Source organism: Columba livia, chromosome 7, assembly GCF_036013475.1.
Source record: "Columba livia isolate bColLiv1 breed racing homer chromosome 7, bColLiv1.pat.W.v2, whole genome shotgun sequence".
NCBI classification, from domain to species: Eukaryota; Metazoa; Chordata; class Aves; order Columbiformes; family Columbidae; genus Columba; species Columba livia.
The window spans coordinates 10644805-10672785 of record NC_088608.1 but is presented as its reverse complement, the minus strand read 5'-3'; the positions used below and the strand labels follow the sequence as shown (position 1 = coordinate 10672785).

The following is a 27981-nucleotide window of genomic DNA, read 5'->3' as shown; positions in this document are numbered from 1 at the left end:
GAGACAGTGCCCTTCCCATCATGTGTCCCATGGGTGCTTATCTCACAGCCTGTGCCTGTCCTTATGTTCTGACAGATGCCCTTGTGAGCACAAAAAAAAATAAAGTCAGAAAATCTTCATGATATATTAAGTTGATACTGGCAACAGAGTGTTTTTACCAGTGCTGTTCATTGTTTAAGTGTGATGATAGGAGTTTTCTGTAACACATAGGGACAAATTCCCTATTTTTAATTCTGCATATTTGAGTCAAGAAATCTATTTAAAAGCAGTTGAATTTAACATTTAGAGAGGATTGAGTTTTGGAAATAGCTGTATCTGATGATAGTGATAGGGATAGGGATGCTAGTTGGGACAGCTGTCCAATGTGCATCTTTCTTTGAGGTTCTGGGACTTCTTGAGATCAGACCATTGCAGACATGTCCTCTTACCAAATCTGGCTACTGTAGCAAATCCATGGAGACATTTGAGCTAGAAATCCTGCAGCAAAAAAGAGGAAGATCATGGAAAGGGAGGTTGTGAATATTTGCTTACCAGTTAGAAAAACCTACCAGTATTTCTGAAGTTTAGTTTAGCTGCTTTTACCTCACTTTTAGGCATCCCAGGATATTCTTGGTAAGGTCATTCAAGCTAGAATGAATGACCTCCCCAAAGCTGCAGGTCAAGCTAGAGACAGTGTTTATGAATTACTATGATGAATTACAGTATATTACTAGTAGTAATATACTGAAAAATGGAATATACCAAAACTCCACCAGCAAAAATGTGTCGATTTGTTTATTCAAGTAGAAACTTCTGCAACTCTTTCACGTGGACCAGTACTTCAAATCTGCTCATGCAACTGAGAACTCCTGGTAAAGCTTGAGTTGAGTTTTCACAAACATTTTGGTTTATGGAGAAGTTTTACTTTGGGAGTTCTTAGTGAAGGAAAGCAACTCTTGCAATTAGATAGTAATTGACACTTTAAAATAAATTGAAGCCACTGTAATAGTAAAGAAGAGCAGACAGTTTGTGAGACAAGACTTCCATATTTCACAGCTCTCATCTAATGTTTTAGAAATGCCACCATTAAGGGCTGAAGCCAAGCTTACCTTTTCATTTGTTAGTGAATACTAAAGCTAAAATTGTGCTGATATCTCTGAAGGTCAACTAGCTTGCTGCTGAGATGACCTGAAGAAGTATTCTGAAATGTTGATATCCTTTCTTTCAGCTTTTTCCTGGCCGAACTGGAAAAATGTCTTCAAGAACCTGACCGTTTAGCACAACTTTTTATTAAGCACGTAAGTTTTATTTTGTTACCTATCTATAGCATAATTATCATTTAGGGTGTGATGACTTTTTTCCAAAATAATCTGCTTGTATCAGGTTCATATTTTTACATGTTTAAACTCAACTTAAACATAAAGTAGCCCGATAGTTATGCACCTTTAATGAGCAGCTGGATGGAACTAAAGCATTAATCATTGCCTTCTTGTACACTTCTTATTTTGGTGGCAAACTTTATGTGACCAAGGACATCTGCCGAGATATAATTATGGCAAATACTTGCCAACTGCTATGATTGACGTGTTTGTGTCATATTAGCCAGAGCACAACTCTACAGCAAATTTCAGACCTACAGTGTGGGGATGACATCTCTAGCTGGCCACCTCCTTGGAAACCTCCCCTTGCCTAAAGTGCAGAAATGGAGAAAAGAACCAGTTATTAATTTGCTTTCCTACTTCAGCAAACTAAATTTTTGATAAAACAAAAAATGGGGAAGGCCGAGCAGAACATCTTAGCAACTTTCTGCCAGCTTTTAATAGCAGAACAAAACAGCAGCCAGTATCTCACCAGGCTGCTGTGCATCTTGCTTCCACAGGAGCGGCGATTACACATGTACGTGGTATATTGCCAAAACAAGCCACGATCTGAATATATAGTAGCTGAGTATGAGGCATACTTTGAGGTAAGCATTGCTTATTATACATTACTGCTACTTATGGCTGCGGGTCCTCATTAAGTGGAGCATTCTGTACCCTCTGGGGTTTATCTAAAACAAACTCTAGAAGATTTTGTTACTGTACATGCTGCTAAAGTCTCTGCTACAGGAAAAAGAAGTTATTTCATTTACTTCAAATTCTCATGTTGTTAATTTCTAACAAACACTTAATCCAGTACTGACTGCCTGTGGTCTCCAGAGTGCCACAACTGTATTGATTTCCGTTCAAAATAAAATAGACATCTTAATCGGTAATCTACAAACAGGGCAGGAGGTAAATGTCATTGGAGCTGGGTGGTGCCCCTCATAAATTCCCAGTAAATTTGTCTGTTTCAAGAAACATTTGGTACTAGACACATTTAGATAGTAATGTGAAAGCAGCTTGTTTGACAAGGGAAAGCTGTTTCATTTCACCCAAGGGCATGAGGCAAGCTCTGCAGGACTTCTTTGTGAGCTAATCCCCGCTGCAGTGGAAGGAGCAGCTTCCTGACCTCCCGTCCCGCTGGCTCAGCTCGGGGGGGATGGACCCTGTGCTTCCCAGCGCCGTCCAGCTCGGTCATGACTTTTGCCTGGTCTTTGCCTAAATAGGATATGCCAGATTTTTAAATCCTCCAAAATTCCCTCTCACAAACAAAAGATTAAGAACAGCCTAACTTTCTGTGGAAACACGTCTCTGCTGAGACGTTTTGTCGTGTTCTCTGTCTTACTCTGTGATTGTTTGCAATTGTTTTTAATCCTCAATTTTTAGGAGGTTCAACAGGAAATAAGCCAGCGGCTAACCATCAGTGACTTTCTGATCAAACCCATTCAAAGAATAACTAAATATCAACTTCTTCTCAAGGTGAGTGGAAAGATGCAGTTTGGACTAAACTGTCATCTGCATCTTGTGTTAGATGTTATTTTTAATCCGCCTTAGTTTTAACTGAGGAATAACTTCATCAAATTAGGAAGAAAGAGGAGTCTGCTTATACATGGGCATACAATGACAGAAGCTCATGGAAAATGTCCAGAGAGCAGGAGGGCCACATCTGGTGGGAGTAGTTTGCAATTTAGGATAATATATTTTTTTTATTATTATTTTCTATTGCAATTTATACAGAAGAGTTAACTTCAAATAGGAATTTTCTTTCTCTGAAGTTTCAGAACAAACTTTCATTCTTTTTTTTTTTTTTGAAATTGCAACGAAGATGCACAAGTGTATTATTAAAACCTGTCTTTGGTGCTGAATGCCATGCTTCTAATAAATGCTATGGCCTCCATTTCTGACTCTCTCTCTTCAAATTAGCATAAGAAACTTATCTCCAGAATATCCTGTTATCTTATAATTTGGGGAGCCCACTCCAATTTTTTTTCCAAGGACTCTGACCATTCTGGCTTCTGCTGACTTTATGCACGATGCCAATTATTCAGTATTTCTAAAAACTCACCCCTAGGGGTCTCAAGCTAATATCTAGAATTAGGCATGTCTGAACTGTACCCTGTAATCTCCCGCAATACTGGGGCTCTGAACTGGTTTCTTCTCTTTTTCGAAGCGGTCTCAAGCAGAATGCCATCAGTCCACAGTTTGGTAATTGCACACTAGCAAAGAGCCAGCAGCATGTTCCCTCAAATGCCAAGAGGAAAAGAAAAATCTTCAAGTGTGTGTGGTCTTGTGGCTTAAGACAGGGAACAAATCAACATTCCCAAAGGCTAATCCCAGCATTGTCTTTTTTTCTGTGGTGTTTTCAGAGGTCATCCACCCCCCTTTTCCATATCTATAAAGTGGTTATATCATTCAGCTACCTTTGAAGAAGAGTTTAATATTAGTATGTTCCATCTCAGAAAATCACATGCTGAATATGCCTTTTTTTGTTTCATTTTCAAACTGGTATCTTTTGTTTTCTCTTTCTGAAGTGCCTTAATACAAACCTTTCTGCTTTCTTCAGGACTTCCTGAGGTACAGTGAGAAAGCTGGTCTGGAGTGCTCTGATATAGAGGTGCGTATTAACATCCTGGACAATAGTGCTGTGTTATCTAATGGCATTTTATATGGAGGAAAGAAAAACCCCAGTATTCCTTTGACAAAAAAGATCCTGCTGGTGTTCTAAATGTGATATTTCTCTTAGCTTAAGTCAGAAGTAAAAGATGAAGGCACAGTCCTACATTGTAGGTGCACCATCCTCTTTTAGACATTACCGTACATCTTCAGTGCACGAGGGCCTCACCATGAATAATTGCTAGCAGTGATCATGCTATTGAAGTTCATTTTAGGAACCCTCTGATTCACTTGTAACAATACAACATCCTTTTTCCTTAACAGAAAGCAGTTGAATTAATGTGCCTTGTACCGAAACGTTGCAATGATATGATGAACCTGGGTCGCCTCCAAGGCTTTGAGGTATGCTTTTGCATTCTACTCATAATAACAGCTAAGCAAGGAAAAGTATTTTATCTTTCTATGATTGTGTCTACAATCTGCCCTACACCAGGCTGTTTATCTCATGCATGTTCTTCTCTGTGCTGAGCTGCATGCTTCGGTGAGGTTTCAAAGTTGGGGGTTATATAGCTCTCACTCTAAACTTGGGACAATCTATCTATTGTTTCTTCAAAACGTGAGGTCTGTAAAAGCTTCTGCAAGTTTGAATTGCACTTCTTAAATCTATTACCAGAGCAAAACAAGCAGTGAACCAGACTGCTCTGCCTGTTAGTAAGGTCATCCAGCATTAACATGTTAACAGCTCCCTCTGAGTTTGGCAACATCCAGGAGGGACCTTGTGAGTTATAACCCCACAGGTTGCAGTCTGTGGTTTGTAACTAAGCCAATGTAGACATTGGCAGTCCTGGGGAGATGTGTCATCTCCAAAATGAAGTCAAGTTTGTCTTACTAATGCATTGTAGCATTCCTGCAAACAGGTAGGTCCTGATTTTTTGCACCTTCAGAGTGTTGTGTCACTGGCTTCAGGGGTAGTGGAGAGCTCATGACTAGAGGGAATCTAAGGCACCACAAAAACTACATAATGGGAACAGCGTTTGAAATTAAGAACAAAGCAGTCTACTTCAGACCTCTTACTTTTGGTTTTATATGCAAAATCAGTGGCAATGAAAACAAATAAAACCCATGTTATTTTCCTTAAACTGAGTACTTCATTTACAAGATCGCTGCTTTGATAACTTTAAGGGGATATGTCTCACATTAACTCAGTACTGCTTAGAAAACTTGGACTGCATGAAACATAGTAGATCATCTCGTGGGATGGTGGTGGGCTGGGGTTTGTAATGCTCGTGCCTTGTGTGCTTCTCAGGGCAAGCTGACAGCTCAAGGCAAACTGCTGCAGCAGGACACCTTCTACGTGACAGAGCAGGATTCTGGAGTTCAGTCTCGACCGAAGGAGCGTAGGGTGTTTCTCTTTGAGCAAATAGTTATCTTCAGCGAACTCCTTAGGAAAGGATCTTTAACACCAGGCTACATGTTCAAGAAAAGCATAAAGGTAAGAAATAGGGAGAGGCAAATTCTGTTTGATGGTTACATAAGGAAATCTTACCAATTTTCTATGCTGTGAGACTGGTCCATCTTGTCATAGGTAGACAACAATTTCCAGAAAGAATTTGCTTTTAGCTTTCAGTGGATCAGAAGCCGTTGAAGACTATCTCTAAATAAACTACTGGGTGTCTAAATTTACTGGATAAGTTTTACAAGGAACACAGCCAGGACAGGTCCTCTATCATTCATAGCTCTGACTTAGCAAATATTGCTATAAAGCTGGCAGTAGTCAAAGGAAGTACCCAACAGTTGCTTTTAAGCACAATCATAAAAGGTGGGGGAAAGTGTAGTGTCCAAAACAATCATCTTAGGCCAAACTGTAAGTCAATATTAAGCCTCTCCATTATATTACTGGACATATTCTCCCTACTAGGGGGAAGGCTCTTAGTACAAACATGAATGTTGCAAGAGGACAGAGCTATTTGAAAAACAAACAAAAATACAAACAGTTCTGAAAATGCAGCCATGAGGAATTATAAACCCAGCTAAACTATAAAGACATTTTAAGAAATTAATGTTGGTTTTAAATAATCTTTCCAGATGATGGAACTGGGACTAAAAGTGAAAACTGAAAGTAATCAGGGAAAATACTTACTTGTTTATGTGTTTGTTTAAGAGGTTTTATGCTTGTTTAACAAGTGCAAAGTTAACCTCTGAAATGGTAAATGAAAATAAATGAATGTTACGCCTCTCCTGGTAGAACAGCCTTTGCTGTGCCTGCAAAAAGAGCAAAGTCACTGCTTCATTTGCATGTCTTGATTGTTCAAAACTGAGAAACCAGACTGGGATTGATTTGCTTTTCAAAGTTACAGGTTAGAAAGAGATGTGAGAGAATGCATTGTGTTTGCACAATGTTTAAATGGCACATTAATATGAAATAGAAGAGAACAATATCAGGTGAAATAATGCATATTAACCATATAGAACTAAACAAATCTATGATGAGCAGCATATTTACTGAAATGAAGTCATCTTTTTGGCTGACAGAAACTGCAGCATTTACTGAAAAGCCTATATTCATTTGTAAGTCAGTGTATTTCATAGTTTCCAACCAAATAATAAGCTATAAAGGAAAAACCTAAAGTGTACAAATAAATAATCATTTTGATTTAGATGATCAGCTTTGATTTTATCTTATTGCTGATTTAAATCATTATTAATGTTGGAGATGGGAATAACATGAATCGTTTTTACTTCAGTTTATTTGTGTATAACAATGAGGCTTTCATCTGCAGGAAACAATTCCTGAATTGTATATTGTAGATAAAGAGAGAAAAATAAATCTCTCTAATGTCAATAAAATTAGCATGCCTCAAGGGTATGAGTTGCTCTTCTAGTTAAACAACCTACGAAAGTAATTCTGTTCCCACTGCCTGAGTTTAAAATTTTTGTGTGATTTCCTCTTTTGTGTGATTCCCTCTTTTCTTCCATTTGGCAAATGGCTCATTCTCTTGTGAGTGCCTACAGCACAGGCAGATATTCAGAGCAACTGAAGATAGACTTCTTCTAGAGTGACGTTATTGCCTTAGTCTTCGGAGCTGTCTACTTTTGACATGCCAACATATTCTTGTTTACTATCATAGATATAAGTAGCCCAGGAAAAGTTAAAGTTATGGGTACATTTAAACAGAAGCCTCACAAGGGCAGGACAGCAGCCAAAATTGCCATCCATGAGCTTTCCAGAAAGAGTATCTGAGACTACAGTCAGGGGAAGCGACTGCACACAGATGACAGTGTAATCTGCTAGAAATAAGAAGATCTGTTGGAGCATCAGGGGAGAATTGCTCTATATCCCTTTGCACAGTCCATTCTATTTTTAAAATACTCTAATGACCGAGACTTTCCCATGGAGGATAAGAAGTGTAAACAGTTCTTTAAATTGGAGGAACTATAGACTTCATTAACATCTCAATAGGAGCATTTTAATTCTATTTACAAATTGTGGTAAATTTTTGGCACGTCAGTCGGGTCCGTGTTAACTTAAAATAGAGTTGTCATTCAAGACAAGTCAGACGGATGTCTGGTACATCTGTCAGGGCTTTATTAAGCATCATATTTAAGCTTAAGATTTATCTGCCTATATCTAGCTGAAGCAAATTCTGATTACCAACTGACAGTCTGTTATTGGACTCAACTATTATATTTTCAGGAACTTTTCACAACAATTTTATTCTGATTCTTGAGTAATATTCACTCCTGCTCTATGTAACACATGCTTACCTTGGCTTGTTTCAGATGAACTACCTTATCATTGAAGAAAATGTGGACAATGATCCCTGCAAGTTTGCTCTAATGAGCCGAGAAACATCAGAGAGAGTCATTCTACAGGCAGCTAATCCAGAAATTCAACAGGCTTGGGTACAGGACATCAACCAAGTCCTGGACACACAAAGAGATTTCCTAAATGGTACGCATATGGTCTTTGCTTTGTTTCCCAAACTCTGACACTAAATGGGATTTAGAATCTTTGTGTCTTTTTTTCCTTCTATGAGAAAAACATTCAGCAACTTCTTTTCATAAGGAAAATCCCAAGGAGAAAAGTAGAACCCAGTCTGCCTGTCATTGAGCAATGGATCAAGTTCCAGACATGAGGAAGAAATTTTTTACAGTGAAGGTGGTAAAATACTGGGCCAGGTTGCCCAGAGAGGTGGTTGTTGCCCCATCCCTGGAGACATTCAAGGCCAGGCTGGATGGGGCTCTGAGCAACATGATCTGGGTGAAGATGTCCCTGCTCATTGCAGGGGGCAGGACTAGATGAGCTTTGAAGGTCCCTTCCAACCCAAACTGTTCTATGATTCTAAGTGGTATTCACAGAGTACAAGGAAAGAGTCCTAATAATTTACAGCTGGTCTTTGAAAAGAAACCACCTTGGTGCCACTGTACAGAGGTCTCTGTCCTGCATGCCAGGTCTGCCTGGTGGGAAGGTGAGGGATGGGAGGAGGGCAGACAAGCCTGATCAGAACTGCTGTGTGACCCTGGTGCCCGCCCTCAGAAGCTGCTGGAGCCCCATGTTGCATTAAAGACTGCAGGTCATTCTGGCCTGGCTCCATTAGCAGCACCTCCTGGACTGTTTTCGGCAGCCTACTTAAACAGGTAGTGTGTCCCTGTGCAGCATATATCTGTGTCCCTACCTTGCATATACCAGTCAGGTTCACGTTCAGGTCTCAAGTCCCTCTTGTCACTGACGTGCCTTTGGTGGTATTTTTGTGCAAGATCCTTTAAAAATGCTGGGGTTTGCAGGGCTGTATCGCCTGGTGCTTTCCATTCTACAGGAAGATTTTAAATCTAATTCCTTCCCAAGACCACATTGAAGCCAAAGTGCCAGTGTATCCACACAGTATCTGCCATTTAGTTAGAGCCAGGCTTATCCCCAGGAACCTCCTGTTCAACATCACCATGTGCTAGAGGCTGACGACATGAGGTGGGACAAAGGCTGCCTCACCATCCACCCCCTTACAGGTCCACACTTGGTGAGGCAGCAGCTGCTTTCAGCAAAAAACGAGAGGGCAAGGAAACATCTGGGCATGTTTCTTCTTGGAACCCTGGGAGCTGTGCATGAACAGGGGCCTTTCCAAAATGTCACCTTTACTTTAGGAATAGATTCAGGGTTGTTTGAAATAATATTTCAAATTAAAGCTGTGTTTCTTAAACCCAAAAACCACACTTGGTCAGTGAAAGTGTGGATTTTGAAAATACAGAGGAATCAAATTTAGTTACCAATTTTAGCTTGTTCTTGCTCATGAGTGAGCAAAAGAGGAGGAACCAGAACTACAGGAAAAAATTTAAAATAGTATCTCTGTCTGTTTAGAAGCAACAAAGTGGAAATCATTACTTTGGAAGCTTTCAAAATAGGTTTTCACTATTCATTGCAAAACAGTTTTTTTTTAATAGAGTTTATATTAGAAAAGAATTCTATATTTAAAAATGTAATACATGGTCAGTAATGAATTTGCTTGAATCAAATTTTTTTTGGCTTGGCACAATCTGTTAGCTTTTTTGATTTGGGAGTTTTTAGTATTCAGTTTTGTGGATTTTTTTTGTTGCAAAAACTGAAGAGGCTCTTTCAATTTGCATCAAAACAAAGGTTCCCTTTTCTTCAATGTGAAGGCTTTGTAGTCCTTTTAAAATTTTAATTTAGCTTCATTTTTCTTTTCAGAAGTTGACTGGGAAAGGGTTACATGCAAAAGCTGTTTGTGACAGCTCGAAAACTATGGCTGAGCTGAGAAGGGAAATGGTGTTTCACTTGTGATTCCAAAACTTGATGTTAAGTTTTCATTACTTGGAATAGAAAGGGCCTCATACAACCACGTAAATGATTCTTTAAATTTATTGGTGAGATGAGCAATCTGAGTTCTCCAGTTTGACCAGCTGGTCACAAAACTTGCCCGTTTTGTGTCAGTGCAGTTGGCTTTGAATGAAGGCACATTGGTATAAGGATAAGTGCCAATAATGATTAGCTTGAGAATTTTTTTATGCCCTGTGAGGACTCCACAGACAACTACTGCAGTGGTTTTGTGCCCCTTCCAAATCTTTTTTACTCATTGTTTTATTTTTTATGTATTGCCTCCTACTCTCTCAGGCCTTACTGCCTCCTGAGCCCCTTTTTCTACTGAAGCATCTTCATAGCCCCTATTTAGGGGCCAGCAAAGAATTTGGTGGCTTAGGAACATAATCGTCAGTATCTCTAAAGCTAGAAGTAAAAATAGATTTATATTAAAACACAGGCTTAAGGTTTTACTTTAAACCTATAAATAAGATCCAAGAAAATGATATTGTATCCAGTAGAGCCTGTCCAGTCCAGAACAATTTAAGTGGCTTTTAGGATGTAATCTTGTTGAAGCTGACTAATCTTTAAATATGTTCTTTAGCTTTGCATTTCATTAAAGCGGATGTTTTCTGTCTTTAAAGTCATATTAAATCCCCACTGAGCCAATGCTCTGTAAACTCAATAACAAAATATTCCCTGTGAGTTCTTGCCCAAGCTGTCACCGATTTTCTGTCTTCAACAGGGAAGCCCTATATAGTAAGGGGCTATGTACAAAGCGTAGTGTCGGTATCCACTGGTCATAAATGTAAAACTTGCTGCAGTTACACTGCAATATTCAAGCTTTTCAGATTTTTCCTTGAAAAAGCAAAAGCTGCTAGCTTGAGAAACAGTGTGCACCAAACCATTTGCTATAGTGGCTGTTGTTCTCCTTGAAGAAGCAAGCTGTAAAGAAAATAGGTCACTGGTGAATATAGTTCCTAAGGAAAATGGCATTGATCTGTACCTTTGTTAAAATCATGTTTTGCAGGGGCAGGGGCGGGAGGTTAAGAGAGAGAGAGAGCACACAAGTACGCAGACACTGATTTTTGCCAGAAGCCTGTAAGAATACTAACAGATGTTGAACAGGAGGCTGAATCCAGGCATCGCTGTGATAGTTAACGGCGGAATTAGTAGTCACAAGTGGACACTCAGCTAAATACCCTTTAAAAGCGCTGAGTAGGATGGATTGTTTCAAGATAGATAAGTATTTATTCAGGCCTTATAGCTAAAGACCTTGCAGCTTAGTGTACTGTATATACTAGAAAAATGTCACCATCACTATCAAAATCACTGTCAAAGTTCTCCCCAACCTTCCTTCTCAGTGGTTGATCTGCAGCAGGATCAAACTGTTTTCAGGTGCACCTGAGGTAAGCGAGTGATACTGGTAGTCACTGTGGCAGAAATATGGGTCACTTCTGTGACAAGGGTCACTGTATAGGTTTTGGAGTCAAGTAATCTTCCAGATTGCTACAAGTCTATGTTTGTGTCCTTTTGGAGAAAACAGTGATCTGGCATGCTCCTTGATACATATATATACATATATATATGTCTTTAAGTCTCTTGTTCCTTAGTATTATGTGATTTCTTGTTGGAATAGCCCTCCCTTTCTCTAGAAGGGCAAAGCTAGAGAATATGCTGTGTGGTGCTGAGCCTTTCTGGTTTTCTTTCCTTTCTCTTTTGTTGAGAAAGACATTCCTTCTGTTGTGGTTCCCTGGTTGGGCTGATGCTGTGATATTGTGTCCTCTGTCTGCCTCTTGCTAGACTAGTCTCTCTGCATTCCAGTAGGTTTAGTCTGGGGCATGTACACAGCATTAACTGACCATAAATCATCCATTAAAGACTCATGACATGCAAAAACCAAACCCATAGGTCTGGGGATGGTAGTCTGAGCCTAGAAAATCTGTTCCTTTCCCATTCACTGTGAGTCCCAGTCCTGATCCCTTCTCCAAACACAACAATTTTTTTATTTCTTTACCATCTGGCATTTTTCTCCTTCCTTTTCCCAGTGTAAGCTCTCTCCAGGACTATGGAATGTACACTCTCACAAGCAGACTCTTTTTTTAAAGGCTTATGAAGCAGTTTAATGTGGATTATGGGTATTTTCTGGAGAGGTCTGGACTGCTGGGATTAATGTCTTTATGCCATCTATACTTCTTCACTTGCTGGCAATTTCCAGTGATTTCCTTGAATCGAAGTAGTTAATATAAAAAGCACATAAGAGAGTCAAGCTGCAGTGCATCATGTCCGAAGAGTATTTAGTAGTCACACTCTCTTGGGAATACACAAATGAGACTTATGGATCTTGACCTGTGTTTTCTAATGATAGCAAAATTCACTGTAAATGAGCTGTGCATCTCTTATTGAGGTTTTAATTTGTTTTGTGTACAGGATATGATTAATTTGTGTGATTTCAAAGAAAGTGAATGTAATTATGTATGCTGTGAAGAGCAAATATTTTAGCCCAGTGTGTTGGTTAGAGAAGCTGTTCTTCACAGTAGCATGGAATGCTGTGTTTGGTTCATGAGCAGGACAATGTAAAATGCTCGCATCCTATCTAGCTATAAACATGCTGTGTGCTTCAAGGGGTGGCGCCTCCTGTTCCTGTTTGGTTTGCAACCTGTGTGTCTGTTCCAACTGAATCACCCCACATGCTCTCTGCAGCCATTGGCAATGTCATTGAAAGCACATAGCTAACTCTTGTCCTCTTTTTGCAGCGCTACAGTCCCCCATAGAGTACCAGCGCAAAGAGAGCAGCTCAGCAGTGCTGAGGCCACAGACCGGTAGGGTTCCTCAGCCCAACAGCAGACCCTATTCTTCTGTTCCAGTAGAGTCTGAGAAACCTCTGAAGGCTACAAGCCGTAACCCATCTCTCCCACCCCTGAAGATATCTACCTCCAATGGCAGCACAGGGTATGAACACTCACAGCCCGGAGACAAGTATGAACAAAGCAAGGTACTGAGCTCATCTGATAAAACATGATCTCATAGCCCATTTCTTATACCATAGACCATCTGTGAAGTTAATTATCAGCTAACCAGGTCAACGGGGATCAACACACTGAAGCAATGGTGTAAAATGTGATTTGGGATTAAATGGAGACTGTGAGAGCTCTGGCATCCAGACGGGTGGCACATCAGCTGGGAAACAGAGGCAGAGCCTGACCCTGGAGCCTGGAGGGCCGAACCCAGCACTTTTCAGGGCACTGTGTTTGCAGACCTGGTGAACTGAATTTCCATTTGCAGTACTAGCAACAGCTATATTCATGCTTCTCTGATATCCATTAACCACCCATTCCTGAAGAGGTCTACTCCAACGGTGTAGAAGATTTTAGATTGTTTTCCCACATAGTAGCTCTCAGGGACACTGCTGAGGGTTATAATTTGGGTGTCTGTGCACTGCACACAAGCCACCAAAGAGCCAGTAACCATCAGCCAGGTTTGGACCCCACTGCTGGCTGCAGTTGACCAAAGCCACTTTCCAGCATGACCCATATTTAAGATCATGAGATGTGTGAGTATTCATTTGGTTTCTAACGTGAGCCTTCGTTGGTCTTTCCCCCCATTTGACTTGGCACAGATCTTTCATCTGTAACACCAGACAAAATGAGAATTAGACAAAATGAGTGCCCCATGGCTGGGGCACTGTAACTAGCAGCTGTGAAATCTAATACAAAATATCAGGACGGTTTGTATCAGATCACTGCTGCCTTTCAGATCCTTAAAATCCTTTTCTTCCAATGTGAACTTTAAGTATTTTATATCTTTTTCCCTGATACAGTTAGGCTGGAAATGAAGCAGTGGGATTGCTGCCGGGAAAGGCAGGTTCCTCAGCGCTGCCTGCTCACCGGTTTCTGTTGTGTCCGTTTCCGCAGACTGATTTGGGAGGGTGCAATGGGACCTCTTCCATGGTGGTGATTAAGGATTACTATGCACTGAAGGAGGATGAGATCTGTGTGAATCAAGGCGAGGTGGTTCAGATCCTTGCTATCAACCAGCAGAACATGTTCCTGGTGTACCAGCCTGCAAACGACCACTCACCGGCCGCTGAAGGATGGATCCCCGGCAATATCTTGGCTCCCCTCACTAAATCCACTACAGATAATAGCGACGGAAGCATCAAGTAAGTGCCATGTTGGCTTCACTGGGAGCGCTATGTGGATTTTTTGAGGAAAAAATAAAATAAATAAATAAATAAAAACCTAAATGGTAGGGAATTCCTGCTGATTTTTGTCTACAGTGCCATTGGAACAAGCTGAGTGGTCAACCTGCAGCGTCAGGCAGCCATGGTGGATAGCTCAAGCTTTGCTTATTTTCATTTTGTGGGGTTTTGTTTATACTTTGGAGAAACATAAAACCATAGACGGTTAAAGCTATGTTACACCATTTTACAACAACATGGACCTGCTTGGACTGGACTTATATTTATGTGGTATTAAGTTACTAATCTATATATTGGTTACAACAACATCTAGCAAAAAAAACCCCACAAAAACATCCAGGCCCCATGTTGGACTGAGGTTCGGTTCTCAAGGAGGAGAGATTTTCTTGTCTATGGCAATTTCCCTGTACAGCTTGTATCTTTTTTTTTATTTTATTTTGGGTTGGGTTTTGGTTTGGTTTGGTTTTTTTCTGTTCACAGTAACTTTTGTAATATATTTTTTGGTTTGCAAGACCCCCACCCAAGTACATTCCTGTATAAAGTATTTTGCACTATTTAAAAAGAAGAAAAAAGAAAAAAAAAGAAGAGAAACAAACTCATATTGATGAAGTCAGGTTGTGCAATATAACAGAGAGTCGCAATGTTCATCATTGTATCTGTAATGTAACTAATTTTAAATGTACTATTTTAAATATGTAAAATAAATTTTCACAATGAGCATGTTTTAATGAGGTATAAGAACCAGTTTGACCCTTTTTTGGTTTTGTGGTTTTGTTTGGGTTTTTGTTTGTTTGGGTTTTTTTGTTTATAACCTTCTGTTGTTTATTTAACAAATGTGTGGATATATATTTTTCTTTTCTGATTTTTAGAAGTTTGTCAGTCTGAAATGACTAATGCAAGAAAGTGGTTTTTTTGGTATTAAATACAGAAGGTACAACCCTCTTTTCAGTAATACCTGTTGATTTCTTTTAACATCTAAAATGACTAGATGGTAATGCATGATGTATGCTATGAATTGTGTTACCTTACACGAGTACCTTGAGGTGCAGAATTGAACATAAGGAAAGATTTTGCGACAGATTCACTAAAAATAATAATTTGATCTCTGCTGCAGTTTCAGTTAAGAGAAATGACGACTTTACCTGTCAGTAGTGAATGCTACCATGAGTTGCATGTTAAGCCAAAGGAATTGCTTAGCACGTCTCTTGCACAACCGCCACGGCCGTTCCCGTTCCTCTCTAACCACGAGATGCAGCCACGTGCCCGTACATTCATCCACAGCACCAGGCTCCTGGTGAAGACTCTGATTTCATGGCAGCTGCACAGTCACACTCTGTGTTAAATTATATGTAGCCATATGAATTGAGACCAGGAAAGCATAACAAAATTGAAAAGCACATGCATTGCACTCCTCTCTTTCTCGCTGCAATGAGGTTTAAAGTCTTAAATCATCTCTTCAAACTCAAACAGCCAAAACAACCCTCAAACCAAAAAGATACTTGAGTAATAGAAGCCCCACGGACAAAAATTGACCTGAAGCAGGTGTTGTCTGTCTAGTCTGACAGATCATATTTACTAATTAGTAGACATAATAAAACTGTTTCTTTCATTGACAGGCACTATACACAAAATATGTGGTCGATGCAGTAGTGTTGGCACCATGTATGATTCCCCGGTAGGTCAGGGAGTCCATCAGTCACATCCTTGACTCTTACCCTGTCTTAAAGAAAAGCATAAGTCCTGCAGTGTTGGATAACTTACCCAGCTCTGCACATCTAATGTGGATCTCCTCCAGAAACACCCAAATGTCAGACAGCACTTACTGTCCAGCTGGGATGTGCAGAGTCCTCTGGTGCTCCTTGTGCTCAAACGTGACCACTTGTGCCAGCTGTCTGCAGAGGAGACACCAATCCTGGTTGCAAAAACACTCAATATGACCCAATTCAGCCTTGTGTCAGTGGCAGCCAGCTACTGGGAAGCCATTACTTTACTCTTTTTTTACATTTTTTTAATTTGAGCTATTTTACAGCTCCCATCAGGTGCTGAAGTATAACAAAAAAATGCTTAGGACTCAGCCGCAGTGTTCATGGGGGAGTATTGGCTGTGTGGGGCGTCCTCGGAGTCCTACCTTGCTAACATACTGCGTTTTGTTGGCATCACAGGTGATCGTTGGATTACAGGCAACTTGCTTTGTAAAATGTGTCAAGGTACTGTAGACGTGACATGTGCCAAACATTGGGTTTAAACATGCAAATCAAATTTGCATGAGTTAAAGGTGGGCAGATGCTTTGAACCTGGATCCCAGCTCATCTCACTGCTGTTTTGAGAGCTTTCTGCTTTGGACAACATACCCCTTCCCAAATATCGCCCCTCCTCCCTGTCCACTATTTAAACCGAATGAAATCCATATTAAGAACTGTTTTGCTTTTTTCTTGATTTTTTATGTCTTCTTTGATATGCAATTTTTGTTATAGACACGGCATTGCTCTTACAAAGGGTGATGTGGTCTATTATTGTTTTTTTTCCCAAGAGTAAGATCATAGGAGCAGTAATGAGGGGTGACAAATGTAGGGGAAATCATGCCTGCTGTAATGTTAGCCAAAAGCCATGGACTGACTGATGTCCTCTCTAACCAAATTGGCAAAATTAAATGGGAAATTCTTGGTCTTGAGAGGCACAGCAGAGCTTGTTGTTCTGGGAAATGACATCTCTTGAAAAGCTAATGATGTAGCTCCTATTTGCTGAGCTATTCATGCTCTGAGCCATATGTAGGAAGCAACACCTTGAGTTTCTTGATTTTTTTTATTTCCTCTACTGAATAATCTATCAAGACCATTCTCATATATTTACATTTGTTCCACTGTTTTTAACCAACAAGACTGAGGACGAAATTGACCTTTTAACTGTAAGAAAAATAAAATCAATTTATTTTTGTGGCAAAGTCCCTGAAACCAGATGACCAAGTTCTAGTTGCCTGCTTTCATCATGGGCATTTTTTTCTTGCTCCACGCATTTAAACAGCAAGTGTGGCACAACATCTGCTTCGCAGAACTGTTTGGTTTGGTTTTTAACTTCAACTCTCATTGCTGAGATTGAGATGGGCATATCGCCTGTGGCTTTCACTTTCTAGGGAACTGCAGTAATCACAAATGTGGATGCTGGTTCCCATTTCCAAATCCTTCCTTCCTGCTCTGATTTGCCGTTTGATTGCTGCGTTTTTTGGTACAACAGGAAGTCATGTTCATGGCATACCCTGCGCATGAGAAAGCGGGCGGAAAAGGAGAGCAGTGGCAAAAATGAAGCCAATGGGCCACGTAAATCCAAGGATATTCTGGGGAACAAAGTCTCTGTTAAAGTGAGTAAGGCCATCTGAAAGCTGTGTGCTGCTCTCCTGCTTCCCATTCTTTTCACCCCCTATAGCATCCTCTCCTGAGAGAGGGAGGGGGCAGCAATTTTGAGTTTGTTTTTTGGTTTTCTTTTTTTATTTCCACTTTAGTTATCTTTTTTTTCTTTTTTCTTTTTTTTTTTTTTTTTGTAGTATCCATTTTAGCAGGATTTTTGCATGCAAGATAAAATGCAGCCTTTGTTTTTCGTTTTCTTTTCCCGGGTATCCCACATGCAAGTAAGTAATCTTCATATATAAGGTAATAACTGTTCTTAAAATTGGGACAACAGTAGTTTACTGACCTCTGAGTGAGCCCAGTCTGCAGCTCCATCAGAGCAGCTGCAGCGGTGAGAAAGCCACTGGGTGAACCCATGGTCTTAGTGAAGTTGCTGAGTTTTCTTTAGGCCAGTAGATAAGGGGTTCTCAACCTTGAGACACTTAAGACTTTTGGTCTGGGGAGATGGTCTCAATGACCTTTTTCTTTCCCTGTTATCAGACAGTGCAGAGATGCTGACTTGGTCTTACTAGGAGAGGATCTCGTGTGTGTGTGTGTGTGTCTGTGTCTGTGTCTGTCTCTTTCTCTCTGAGATCTCCCAGTATGGAAAAGGTTGAGAACTGTGGGGTTAAGCTCCATCTTCTGCTCTGGGTGCCTGACTACTGTGCTCCAATTCAGAGGATCCATCCCTATAAATGGACCATGAGATCTGCTCAGGACTAAGCTGGGGCTTTCCCTCCCAACAGAGGCAAGCAAACGCTTGGTGTGGTTTTGACACAACCAAAGCCCAGCCTTGATTCAGGAAAGCACTTGAGCATGTCCTTTGGGTCCACCCCCATCCAGGAGAGCCCAGGATTAAGTGTTTTCCTTTGTGGAGGCTTTCAATCTTGTAAGCCTAGTGACACAGCCATGGCACCTGCCACGGCCACCCGGGCACCCCTGGCACCCCCTGCACAGCCGGGAGGGACCGAGCCTGAGAGAAGCGGTTCCTCTAGCATGGTGGTGGCCACAGTTCTTCCTCCTCTTGCGTCCTTGCTTTTTTTCCTACCTGAACGACTTGCAGAATCACTGCCTTTTTTCTTTGGCAAAAGCATGTCTTTGCTTCCCTTGTTTTGTTTTTGGTTTGGGTTTTGTTTGTTTTGGGGGGTTTTTTTTGAGCATTTTCTGTGCCGTTACTCATTTCCATGCTGCTCACAACTCCTGTGCTGCTCTGCCCTGTCTAACCAATCTCTCTTCTAACCTCTTGTTCTCTTTCTTCCTCTTCATGCTGCCACACAAGGAGACAAACAGCTCAGAGGAATCAGAGTGTGATGACCTTGACCCCAATACTAGCATGGAGGTAGAGACAATCATCCTTGTGATTTTTTTATTATTAATATTATTATTATTTCCAAGAGTGTGTGCCCATTTTGAAATGCCTTTGTTGAAAGGGGAGCTGGTGGGTCTGTATCGCTCATGGACATATGTGCCAACTAAGTGTGAGTCGCACAAAGTGCCAGTTCTGGTTTTGTCGAGTGTTGAACTGGAGTTTGGGCTGCCTTTGTGACGGGAGCGGTGGAGGAAGCTGGGGAACAAGCTCCTGCTGAGCTGGGGGTTCAGGTAGCCCCTCTCAGCTGCTGTTCCCCACCTGAGACCTCATTCAACGAAATGATAACATGTCCATGTCAGCTGCCAAAAAATGTGGCAGCTTTCTATATTAAAAACACCCCTTGTCCTGGCAATACACACTGAGCTGCTGGTCAGGCTTGTCCTATAAATCACTGGAGCAAAAGTTGTTGCACCACAACTAGTGCTTTAACTTATCTAGAAGATCAGAAAAGACGACGTCTCTTTTTTTCTCCCAGCAGAGTGGGAAATTGGATTTCTATGAAGGTATTGAAGGAGAATGGTAAAACTGTTTGCACGAATGTACCTGTATCACAGAGAAGGCTGATGCAGATGGGTGGACCCAAATTATGACACCTTACATGCCTCTTTTTCCAGTTTGAAGCCACCAGTTCTAGTGGAGTGACTGAGACATGCCTTGCTGAGAGAGCCTGAAGGTGCTTAAAATCATGAGAGTTATATATCTGGTTCTCCTCAATTAATACTTTGCAGGACCCATTTTTCTGTGTATAGTGACCACACCAGGCATTTGTATACATTGTACCGAGGCTGGAAATGCTTCCTACTGAAACAGGCGAGGACAAGGGTCAGAGAGACAGAATTATTTTGCAGAGTCAACAGGGCAGGTCATTGGTGAACAGGGATATCTGTGTGTCCTAGATGTCCAGGACGCTGCCAGCCAGGCTGTACTACAAACATCTCGACAGAGAAAGCTGATCTTCCTCCTGGAGGGAATAAAAAAGAAGAAATGTATTGAGAGGCACCACCTCAGATATTAACCTCAAGTCTTTTATTTTAACTGTGTTGGTGTCAATAAACACATCTTTAAGAAGGGGATGTGTACTAAAAGAAAGCTTTTGACCCAGCTGACATTCTAAAGATTGAACGGTGCTTTACCACTAAAGCTGCGTTATTCTCAGGGGTGTGTTCGCATTTTCAAAGAGCATTTTGGCAATCACAGGTAACAACTAGATGTATTTGTTACAAGGCAGTTCCCAGTTATTGCACGTAATTCTGTAAACTTGAGATCATTGGAAATTGCTCTGTGGAGTAAAAGGTGGCTGAGATACAGGTCATGTACAGAGCTGGGTGAGAATCACCGTGCTTTTTGCAGAGGATTTCTGTGTTTTGACTGTGCTCAATAGGAGAGAAACCAGATGTTTTACAACAGAGAATGGAGTCCTTACACTGTCGGCATTTTTAGTCAGCTCTGGCATGTTCCACGTGGGTCTTTTTGTTTGTTTGTTTATTTTTTTTTACCCTGGTACTGTTCTGGCCTGCTCCTCAGTTCAGGAGGTAAGACTCTTTCTGTTTTAACCAAAAGATGCTAATTTGAAGTCTTGGCTTGTAGTATGAATGTGACTTGATTTACACTCAGAAACCCAGTCCTGCATGTCCCAGGTCACTTACTGGAGGTGACAGTGTCACTGTGGTGCACTGCAGGCCCCAGGAGCCACAATGTTCCTCATGGCTTGGAGACCTCAAATCTGCCTCTGAGCAAAACACTTTGGAGCTGAGCAAATGTTTAAAAGGGCAGAGGGAGAGAAAATGAGCGCAATTTTGGGGTTGATGAATACCAACCTAAGGTGACACTGCCCAGCAAGTAGCAGCATGGCCCTCGCTTTGTGCTGGTTTTAGTACATTGGCAGCCCAGAGTGAGTGTGATCAGCTTGTTGGTCCAGCTAAGAAATTTGCAGGGGGAGGTGTTGCTGAAACCCAGTATAAACCAAACAAAATCACGCAGAGGGAACAGGGCAAGGGCAGGCTGTGAAAATGCTCATAAGGGAAACAGCCCCAGAAGTGGCCACAGGGAAGTCCTGGCTCTAAAGGTCTGGGATATTCACTACTGTTCTCCCTTTCCTTTTGTTATAAGTGTTTTGATGGTCCTTTTTCAAACATGTTCAGAAATGAACTAGGTTAAGGCCTTGGGAGCTAAAGTCTTTTCTCATTAAAACAGAGGCAAGGTTTAGGGCTTCATCAGGTCTTTCATGCTTTGTGTCCTAGGCTTAAATAATTGTTAAAGAGCTGTGCTACCCCTCCCCCCAGCCTACCAGTGCACTGAAAATGAGTATCTCACCTGGTTTTCCCTGCTCCCTGTGGTCCACCCCAGTAGAGCCACTGGGGAGCTCCCAGGGGAACTGGAGGAGGGGGAAGACCTTGTCCTCACACCTGGCTCAGCTCATGACGGATGTTATTGATATTGGGAGTGCTGGTAGGACTGTGTCCTGGCCATCAACATTCAGATGTGCATGAGGCCCTCCCCATGTTTCATTAAGGAGGAGTCGTTGACAGCTGTTATTACAGCCAGGTAATAACAGGGCAAGTCACCTGGCTTCTTGTACAGGACTGTCACCCCTGATGTCCCCCCTCCTCCCATCGTGCATGAGAATGTGCACCCTGTGCTGGAATAGAGAGAGCAGCCTCTAATTGCAAAGGAGCCGTATTAATTGCTTGGAAATGTCAGTGCAATTTACCACCAGGCTACTTGCTGCACAAGAAGTCGGTAAGCTGTTTGTGGTATCTATGATGTCCCGTGGCTACTGTGGTCTTTCAGATCCAGCTTTGCTTGCTGTTTCTAGAAACACTTATCTGTTCAGTGTACTGTAGATTTCTGAAGTGCTTTGGCTTTGTTTTGTTTCAAGGGGAAACATAAAAAGGAAGAAATGTGGAGAACACAAATAATGAGAGCAGGAAACTGAAATACTGGGTGACTGTTTAAAAGAGCTAAAATGCCATTACTGCATTTTTGCCTACACAGGGACTTGCTGGCCCTGGAGAACTTTCCATTCATTGTTACTTTGAATAGAAATAGCATTTCTTAGTGGCTGTTTCTTTTCTCTTTGTTGATCAAGATGTAATCAAAGCGCATAAAGATGGAAACAAAATACAGGGTTTTTTTCCTTTGTTTTCTCCTTTGCACTGTTGTTTCACAAAACAGGAGGTGCAAACTCACCTGTTAGGCATGTGAGTGTAGAAGCAGGCACTTGAGGAGCATGTGTAGCCATGTGAGGGATAGAGGTAACCTATATTTAAGAAAGATTGGAGACTCCCTTTCCACATATCTGTAGCTAATTGCACAGGGACAGGCAGCTCTGCTTCTGGGAAGAAGGTGTATGCCCTCGTGAATCAGTAAATATCGTCCACACCCAAGTCTGGGCTCCTGGACAATGACACAACTAATTGCTCTGCAATTCTGTGTCGTAACGTCTCATGGGGTTTCAGTATTGCTGAAGGGGTCATAAATCAACTGTGCAAATCCCACCAGGCTACCTCTTTTATCTAAGTGAAGGTCCTTCCAGCAGTCAGAAGACGTGACTGAGCTAAACCTCATTAACTCAGTAGCGGCTCTTCCAGGCTTTGGGATGGACCTCACATGGAGGGATCTGACATGAGTCCAGACATCTTGTTTTGCACAGCATGACTCCAACTGCAGCACGTTACACATAATCCTGATCACCACACAACTGTCACCCAGTGTCTAGTGTGTGTTCCAGTTCCTCAGCTGTGCAAAGGAGAGATGAAGACCAGGCCCACCCTGAGTCAGTGGGGAAGTGCCATCATTAGATTTGTGAGCAGGGACACTGCCAAGGGACGTAAGTTGGGTTTCATAATCTGTTTTTTTCAGTTATGACATTTTAGCACATTAAGAACTACTCAGAGATACTTAGAGCCAGATAAGCCCTAGGAAACATCCTGTAGGGAAGAATATTGTATTAGCACCCTGGCAGCCCAAGTCGTTGAGTAAGTAGTGGTTTGGTAGATACAGCATTGGCTCCGAGTCAACACTCAGCTCAGGCCAAGAATTCCCAAGTGCTTTAGGCAAATGCCTTCACCCCCTGCCTTGACTTCTCCATCTCCAGAGCAGACCTACACAGTATGAATGAGTGTAATCCTGAGAACCTCCTGTGTTTCCCTTGGGGTGGCCTCCATGGGCAACACCACTGTCCTGCCGCCCTGAGTGGCCAGAGACTGCTGAGACCAACCAGGAAGGTGGCTCATCAGGTGTGAGGTAGCCTGAGCTGGCAGCACAGGTGCAGTGGTTTAGCTATTGGAAAAGAAAAAAGTGACCTACTTCATCTGCAGAAAGGTGGTAGAGTGCAACAACATGGTGCCTGGAGCACCAGAGACATCCCACAGCATCCTCACTGAAGCACACCAACCATTAGGGCCTCGCAGCAAGAGCATGATGAGGGCAGGAGGACTTCTGCTTTGCACAGGTGCATGTACAACAGTCAGCATCCCTTGAGGCTTCTCCATCAGTCTCAAAGGCAGCTGAACCATCCGTTCTGGTGCCAGAAGGTATCCCCTATCCCCACCAAAAGGCTGATGCCATGGGACACTCCATCAGGTACCATTCTCCCATTTTAAATTATGTTTTTCCCTTTGGTAGCATCTATCCATGTATAGTGGGATCCTCATTTGCTCCTTTTATCAAGAAATTTCTCTTGTTAATTTGTTTCTTTTAGGGGGCAGGGGAGGCTGGTGACACTGTGAGCTTGTCCCCCCAAAAGTCTCAAAGTAAAAGCTGAGCTGACCTAGTCAGAGATGGATTAATAGATGTTTCCTACAAATTAGATTTGGCTTCATTCCTCTGTAACTAATTTCTTTTTTTCTTTTTTTGAGAATCATTAATATCTGTCTTTTTTGGGGGGATGGGGAGGAAAGCAAGGACCATGTTGCTGACTCTGCTACCAACATGTGCAAATGCATCAATATTTTATTTTAACTCAGTGAAAGAGAAGTGCCATGAGGTGTTTACAAAATGCTGAGCTGCTTGTCTTGGAGTAAACATGCCCTCTACTGTTTAAATAAAGCTTGGATCTGATTACAGAGGGCTATTCTCAGTCCCATTTTTCATGCACTCCCTTAAAATGGGACTGAAATGTGACACTGGAAAAATCGAGGCATCCGCTGGGTCCTTCTGTGCATTGCATGTGTCCAGGCTGGGCTCAAGCCTCCTCCAGGAGCTGGGTTGGCCATGGCGAGGACAGCTCTGCAAGATGCATCTCAGCAAAGCCTGGCCAAGGTGAGAAGCCCTTACAGGCAGCCGAGCTGCGCTTGCAGACCATTTGCCATTGGCATTGCAGAATGGTTTCCCACTCCCCCCAAAAGATACAGCGTGTGTGCACAAATGGACGATAAGCTCTCGCTAAGAATTAGGGTGGTTGGAGTCACTTTGCAAGTGGACTTTGCTGCTATTGCTCCAGATGCCTTTCTATCTTTATAACATGAGCTTAACAAACTGGGAAAAAAGTGGCCCAGTACTGCAAAATAATGAGTTGCTGGATGCAGCAGCTGTGGTGCTTTTCTAAAGCCTGACTGTTACACTAAGTTCTACTTTAGTCACTCAGATCTAAGTCACTTAGATCCCTGCAGGTCCCCAAAGGCATTCAAGTACGTGCCTCGTGTGCCTTTCTTGGTTGGAGGCCTGAAACAGCGCAGGCTGGAGGAGGGAGAAGAAAGGTCTATTTCTGGCTTTTTTATTTAATAACCCTGGCCCATCCCCTCATTTCTTTTTCTCATGCCCCTCCTTCCAGCTCCCTGTCTGTGCCTGGTCAGCACTAGACCCCACATCACTCAAGCAGAGGCCGTTTCATGGTCTGTCTTTGTCACCTTGTCCGCGGTTTCTGTTTTTAGCTGTCACTGTATTTGAAACAGAAAACCTCCTAGCTGTGGAGGGAGCATTAGAAGTTTTCACCTACCCCGGACTGAGCTACAGGTATTTCATCCAATGGAAAAAATAAATCTATCTCATTTCAGCTAAATTCATGTTCCTAGAGAAAAAATCTCACTGTGTTTCTTACCTGAGGAGTGACTGCATTGCCAACTGAATTTCTTCCCTTAGGGTTTGTGTTTACCTGTTGTGGATCAACACTGAAGATGATATGGGAAGTTTTTGCACTGGGTAGTTCCACCTCCACCAGTTTGTTCGCTGGCAGCTGCAGTGGTGCAGCTGGTGTTTGCTGGGATTCCTGCAGGGAGCCCTTGTCAGCGAGAGGCCCTGGGTCACCTTTCCCTTGCTCATGGCTGGGGATGCTCGGCTGAGAGACAGGCTGTGAGATCCTCATTCAAATGGCTGCAGGCTGAGTGCGGTTTCAGGGCTGAGCCTCAGGTTGCTTTTCAGAGAGAAAGAAAGTAAAACTCTGCAAAACCCATCAGGGTTTTTTTCCACTTGGTAATCTCAAAGCAGTGCAGAGCGTTCCCTGAGGAAGAGATGCGCAGAAGCCAGGAGTCCTGCATCGCCCCCACAAACATCATCACTGCCCTCTGGCTTGTGTGGGAGCTCCCTCGGGCAAGCAGGGGCTTTAACATAAGGAGAAAAATGCTGGAGAGGGCCGTCTTTCACCTCCTTTTCTCTGAGAGAGAAGTCCCTTGGATTTGCAGCCCCCTGTGTTGCCCATGCAAACATCTCTGGCAGCATCGTGTGCTGCAGGTGCAGCAAACCGGCCCCTGAGTCTCGGTGGCTGTGGGGCAGCTGCACCCCCTGCCCCTGACTCCCATTTCAGGGTACAGCACCTCACCCTGCTCACCAGCAGCTGTCCTGGGCCCCTCGCTGGCAGGGATTTCTGCTCTTCAGAGCAGCGTGGCATGGATTTCATCTCTCTGCAAAAGCCCTGGGAAAGAGAATTGGGAAGAGTTACTTGCAGGCATTTTTACAGCTTTTCCAGCTTTTTGCACACACCATCGTTTTCAAGAGGCTGTGGGAGGTGCTTGGCAAGTCATTCCATAAGGGAAACCAGCCCCAGCACTGGCAGGAGCATGTGCAGACAAGCAGTACGTAAGCTCCCATCCTCCAAGGGCAGCGGGGCCACACTCTGGAGCCCTCCTCTCCACCCATGGGGTTTAAAAATCTATTTGGCAAATGAAAAGATCGTCTCCAAAGGTCTTTTACTTAATCTAGAAGGATTCTGTGGAGTGTCATCTCCTGTCATCTGCCCATAGCCTGGAAATCCATCCAACCTGCAGAGAGAGGCAGTAAACCCTCAGGCCTGGGAGCGGACGTGGGAGCCAGCAGAGCTGGCTGCGAAGCTTTGCTTTCCTACTTCTGCACTTCTCACCCCATAATTTGACCCCTCCTTCAAAGCAGACCAAGTCCCATTCCCTAATTAAGCGATGTATTATATCAGTTTGGTAGCACTTAAACGTTGCTCTTGCAAACAGGCTTCTATTTTTGTCTAATCTTACAGCAGGCAAAAGCTGCAATGTGGCTGGGGAGTGTTGTTATGTTACATTTTATTAATTAACAGATAAAGTTTTAGCAAAGGAAATGTAAATTTTACCCATAGACTCTTCCAATATTATCTAACAGCAGTAATTTGCTTTCTGATATTCCCATGCTAAGGCAAGGGAAAAAAACATCAGTAAGGCATTTATTATAAACTATTATGCCTTGGAAGTCATTATAAATGTAGCATTATTTATTTATAGATATATCCATTACATTCATCATTGTAGCTGCATACTCTAATGAATCCTTTAGAGTCATAAAATTAATATAAAGTGTTAGTAGCATTTCTTTCTCCTGATCTCTAATCCTACAAGGATAGAAATCAGTGAATAATAAGGGAATTTAGTGCATGCTGCAGGGAAGAGAGAGCTTTGGAGAACGGATGTGTATTCCAGTTAAGCCAAAAACTACAAAAAATGAAGATGTACATGCAAATGAGCTGTTGCCTCAGGTTAGTAAACTGTTATGTAGATGATCTCACTGAGTGAAAGTGGAAAGCCACAGAACAGCTTTTTCTTTCTTTGCTGTATTGTATGAGAGGCACAACTTAATCACAAAGATCCATCTCTCCTTTTCCACATGCACAAGTGGGAGGGAAGATGTTCTTCATCCAGTGCCCTCTTACATTGCTTAAAAAATAAGCCTTAAATATAGTAATAGTGCTCAAAGAGTCCTCTCTGGGCATGCAGGCAGAGGTTGACTCCTTACGGGATGCTGGGGATGAAATGTTTGAAACCTCAGCACTCTTGGAAGCATCTGAGAATTCAAACCATCGCAGTTTTGCCCACAAGGTACAGACCTTTAGGGCTGACTGGCTGTGTGGTAGGAACTGAGACTGGCTTTGCCCACAGGCAGCAGCCCCTACCTGTTTCTGGAGCACGGAGTGCAAAGCACTGGCATTGACCGGTTGTTTCAGCCACTACCATGAACGTGGTCTCTGTAGATGTGTCCTGAAGGATCAAATTCTGCCTGTTGCTAGGAAAAGGATAGTTTCAGTCTCAGATGGAGAGGAATTTGTCCACGTAAGGTGTGTTTCTGTAGGGAAAAAAAATGAACCTTCGTGAGTGGTGAGTCCATGTTATGCCTCATTCATTTGGGATTTTTAGTGGTGACAGGGGAAAACATACCTGAGTTCTCATTGCTGGTACCAGAGATTTGCCTGGGACTAGGAAGAAGGGCTGTGAAACCAAAATGAATCTGAATATGCTTGAGTGCCTCCTTGAATGACACCCTGAGCCATTCACCTTGGAAAACTATTTATAAAGCCAAAACAGAAATATAAATCTTTAAGATGTAACTACAGTATTTTGAAAGGTTATTGCTTCTGCTTTGTGGTCTGGTTTCTGAACTACTGCAAAAACTCCCATCAGCTTTAGCAGACCGCGAATTAGGTCACTGCTTCATTGGCATCTTCCAAAATAGCTCTGAAATAGATAGTAACAAAGATACTTAAGGCAAGATAAACCACACTGGTGTTTATGGTGCTTGATATCAAATTATGAGTTTGAATTTGTATAACAAAGCCTTGTGAGATTATTAAAACAGTTAATGAGGCTAGAACATCTATACTATTGTACACCACTACGTAGTTGGGATTTATGCCGTATGTGAGAACTTATTGGCACTGCCTTCACTATTCCCACCATCGCTTCCAGGGTTTACATGAGGTAATTGGCATACACAGGCCACAGCAAGACAGTAGTTTTTCAAGTCTTTGATAACTTGATCAATTAACTAGTTAGATAAAATAACTCCCAGTTAGCCAAACCTCAGTTCAGGTTGGAAAGTTTCCAGCAGTCCAACAA

General features: G+C 42.2%; 1 protein-coding gene across 14 annotated transcripts in view; it reads left to right on the top strand.

The window, feature by feature from the left end:
- Nucleotides 1-27981, top strand: part of KALRN (kalirin RhoGEF kinase) — a 510474-nt gene that overhangs the window by 464133 nt on the left and 18360 nt on the right. For 8 of the 14 annotated variants that reach the window (XM_065070486.1, XM_065070487.1, XM_065070491.1 and 5 more), the window contains 11 exons: nucleotides 1208-1277; nucleotides 1859-1945; nucleotides 2727-2819; nucleotides 3904-3954; nucleotides 4278-4355; nucleotides 5260-5445; nucleotides 7734-7905; nucleotides 12519-12757; nucleotides 13677-13924; nucleotides 17195-17318; nucleotides 18623-18682. In XM_065070486.1, the coding sequence (XP_064926558.1) occupies nucleotides 1208-1277; nucleotides 1859-1945; nucleotides 2727-2819; nucleotides 3904-3954; nucleotides 4278-4355; nucleotides 5260-5445; nucleotides 7734-7905; nucleotides 12519-12757; nucleotides 13677-13924; nucleotides 17195-17318; nucleotides 18623-18682 (1408 nt within the window). Of the gene's footprint in view, nucleotides 1-1207; nucleotides 1278-1858; nucleotides 1946-2726; nucleotides 2820-3903; nucleotides 3955-4277; nucleotides 4356-5259; nucleotides 5446-7733; nucleotides 7906-12518; nucleotides 12758-13582; nucleotides 14916-17194; nucleotides 17319-18622; nucleotides 18683-27981 lie in introns of those variants that run through there. The other 6 variants (XM_065070497.1, XM_065070499.1, XM_065070498.1 and 3 more) reach the window with 4 other exon arrangements.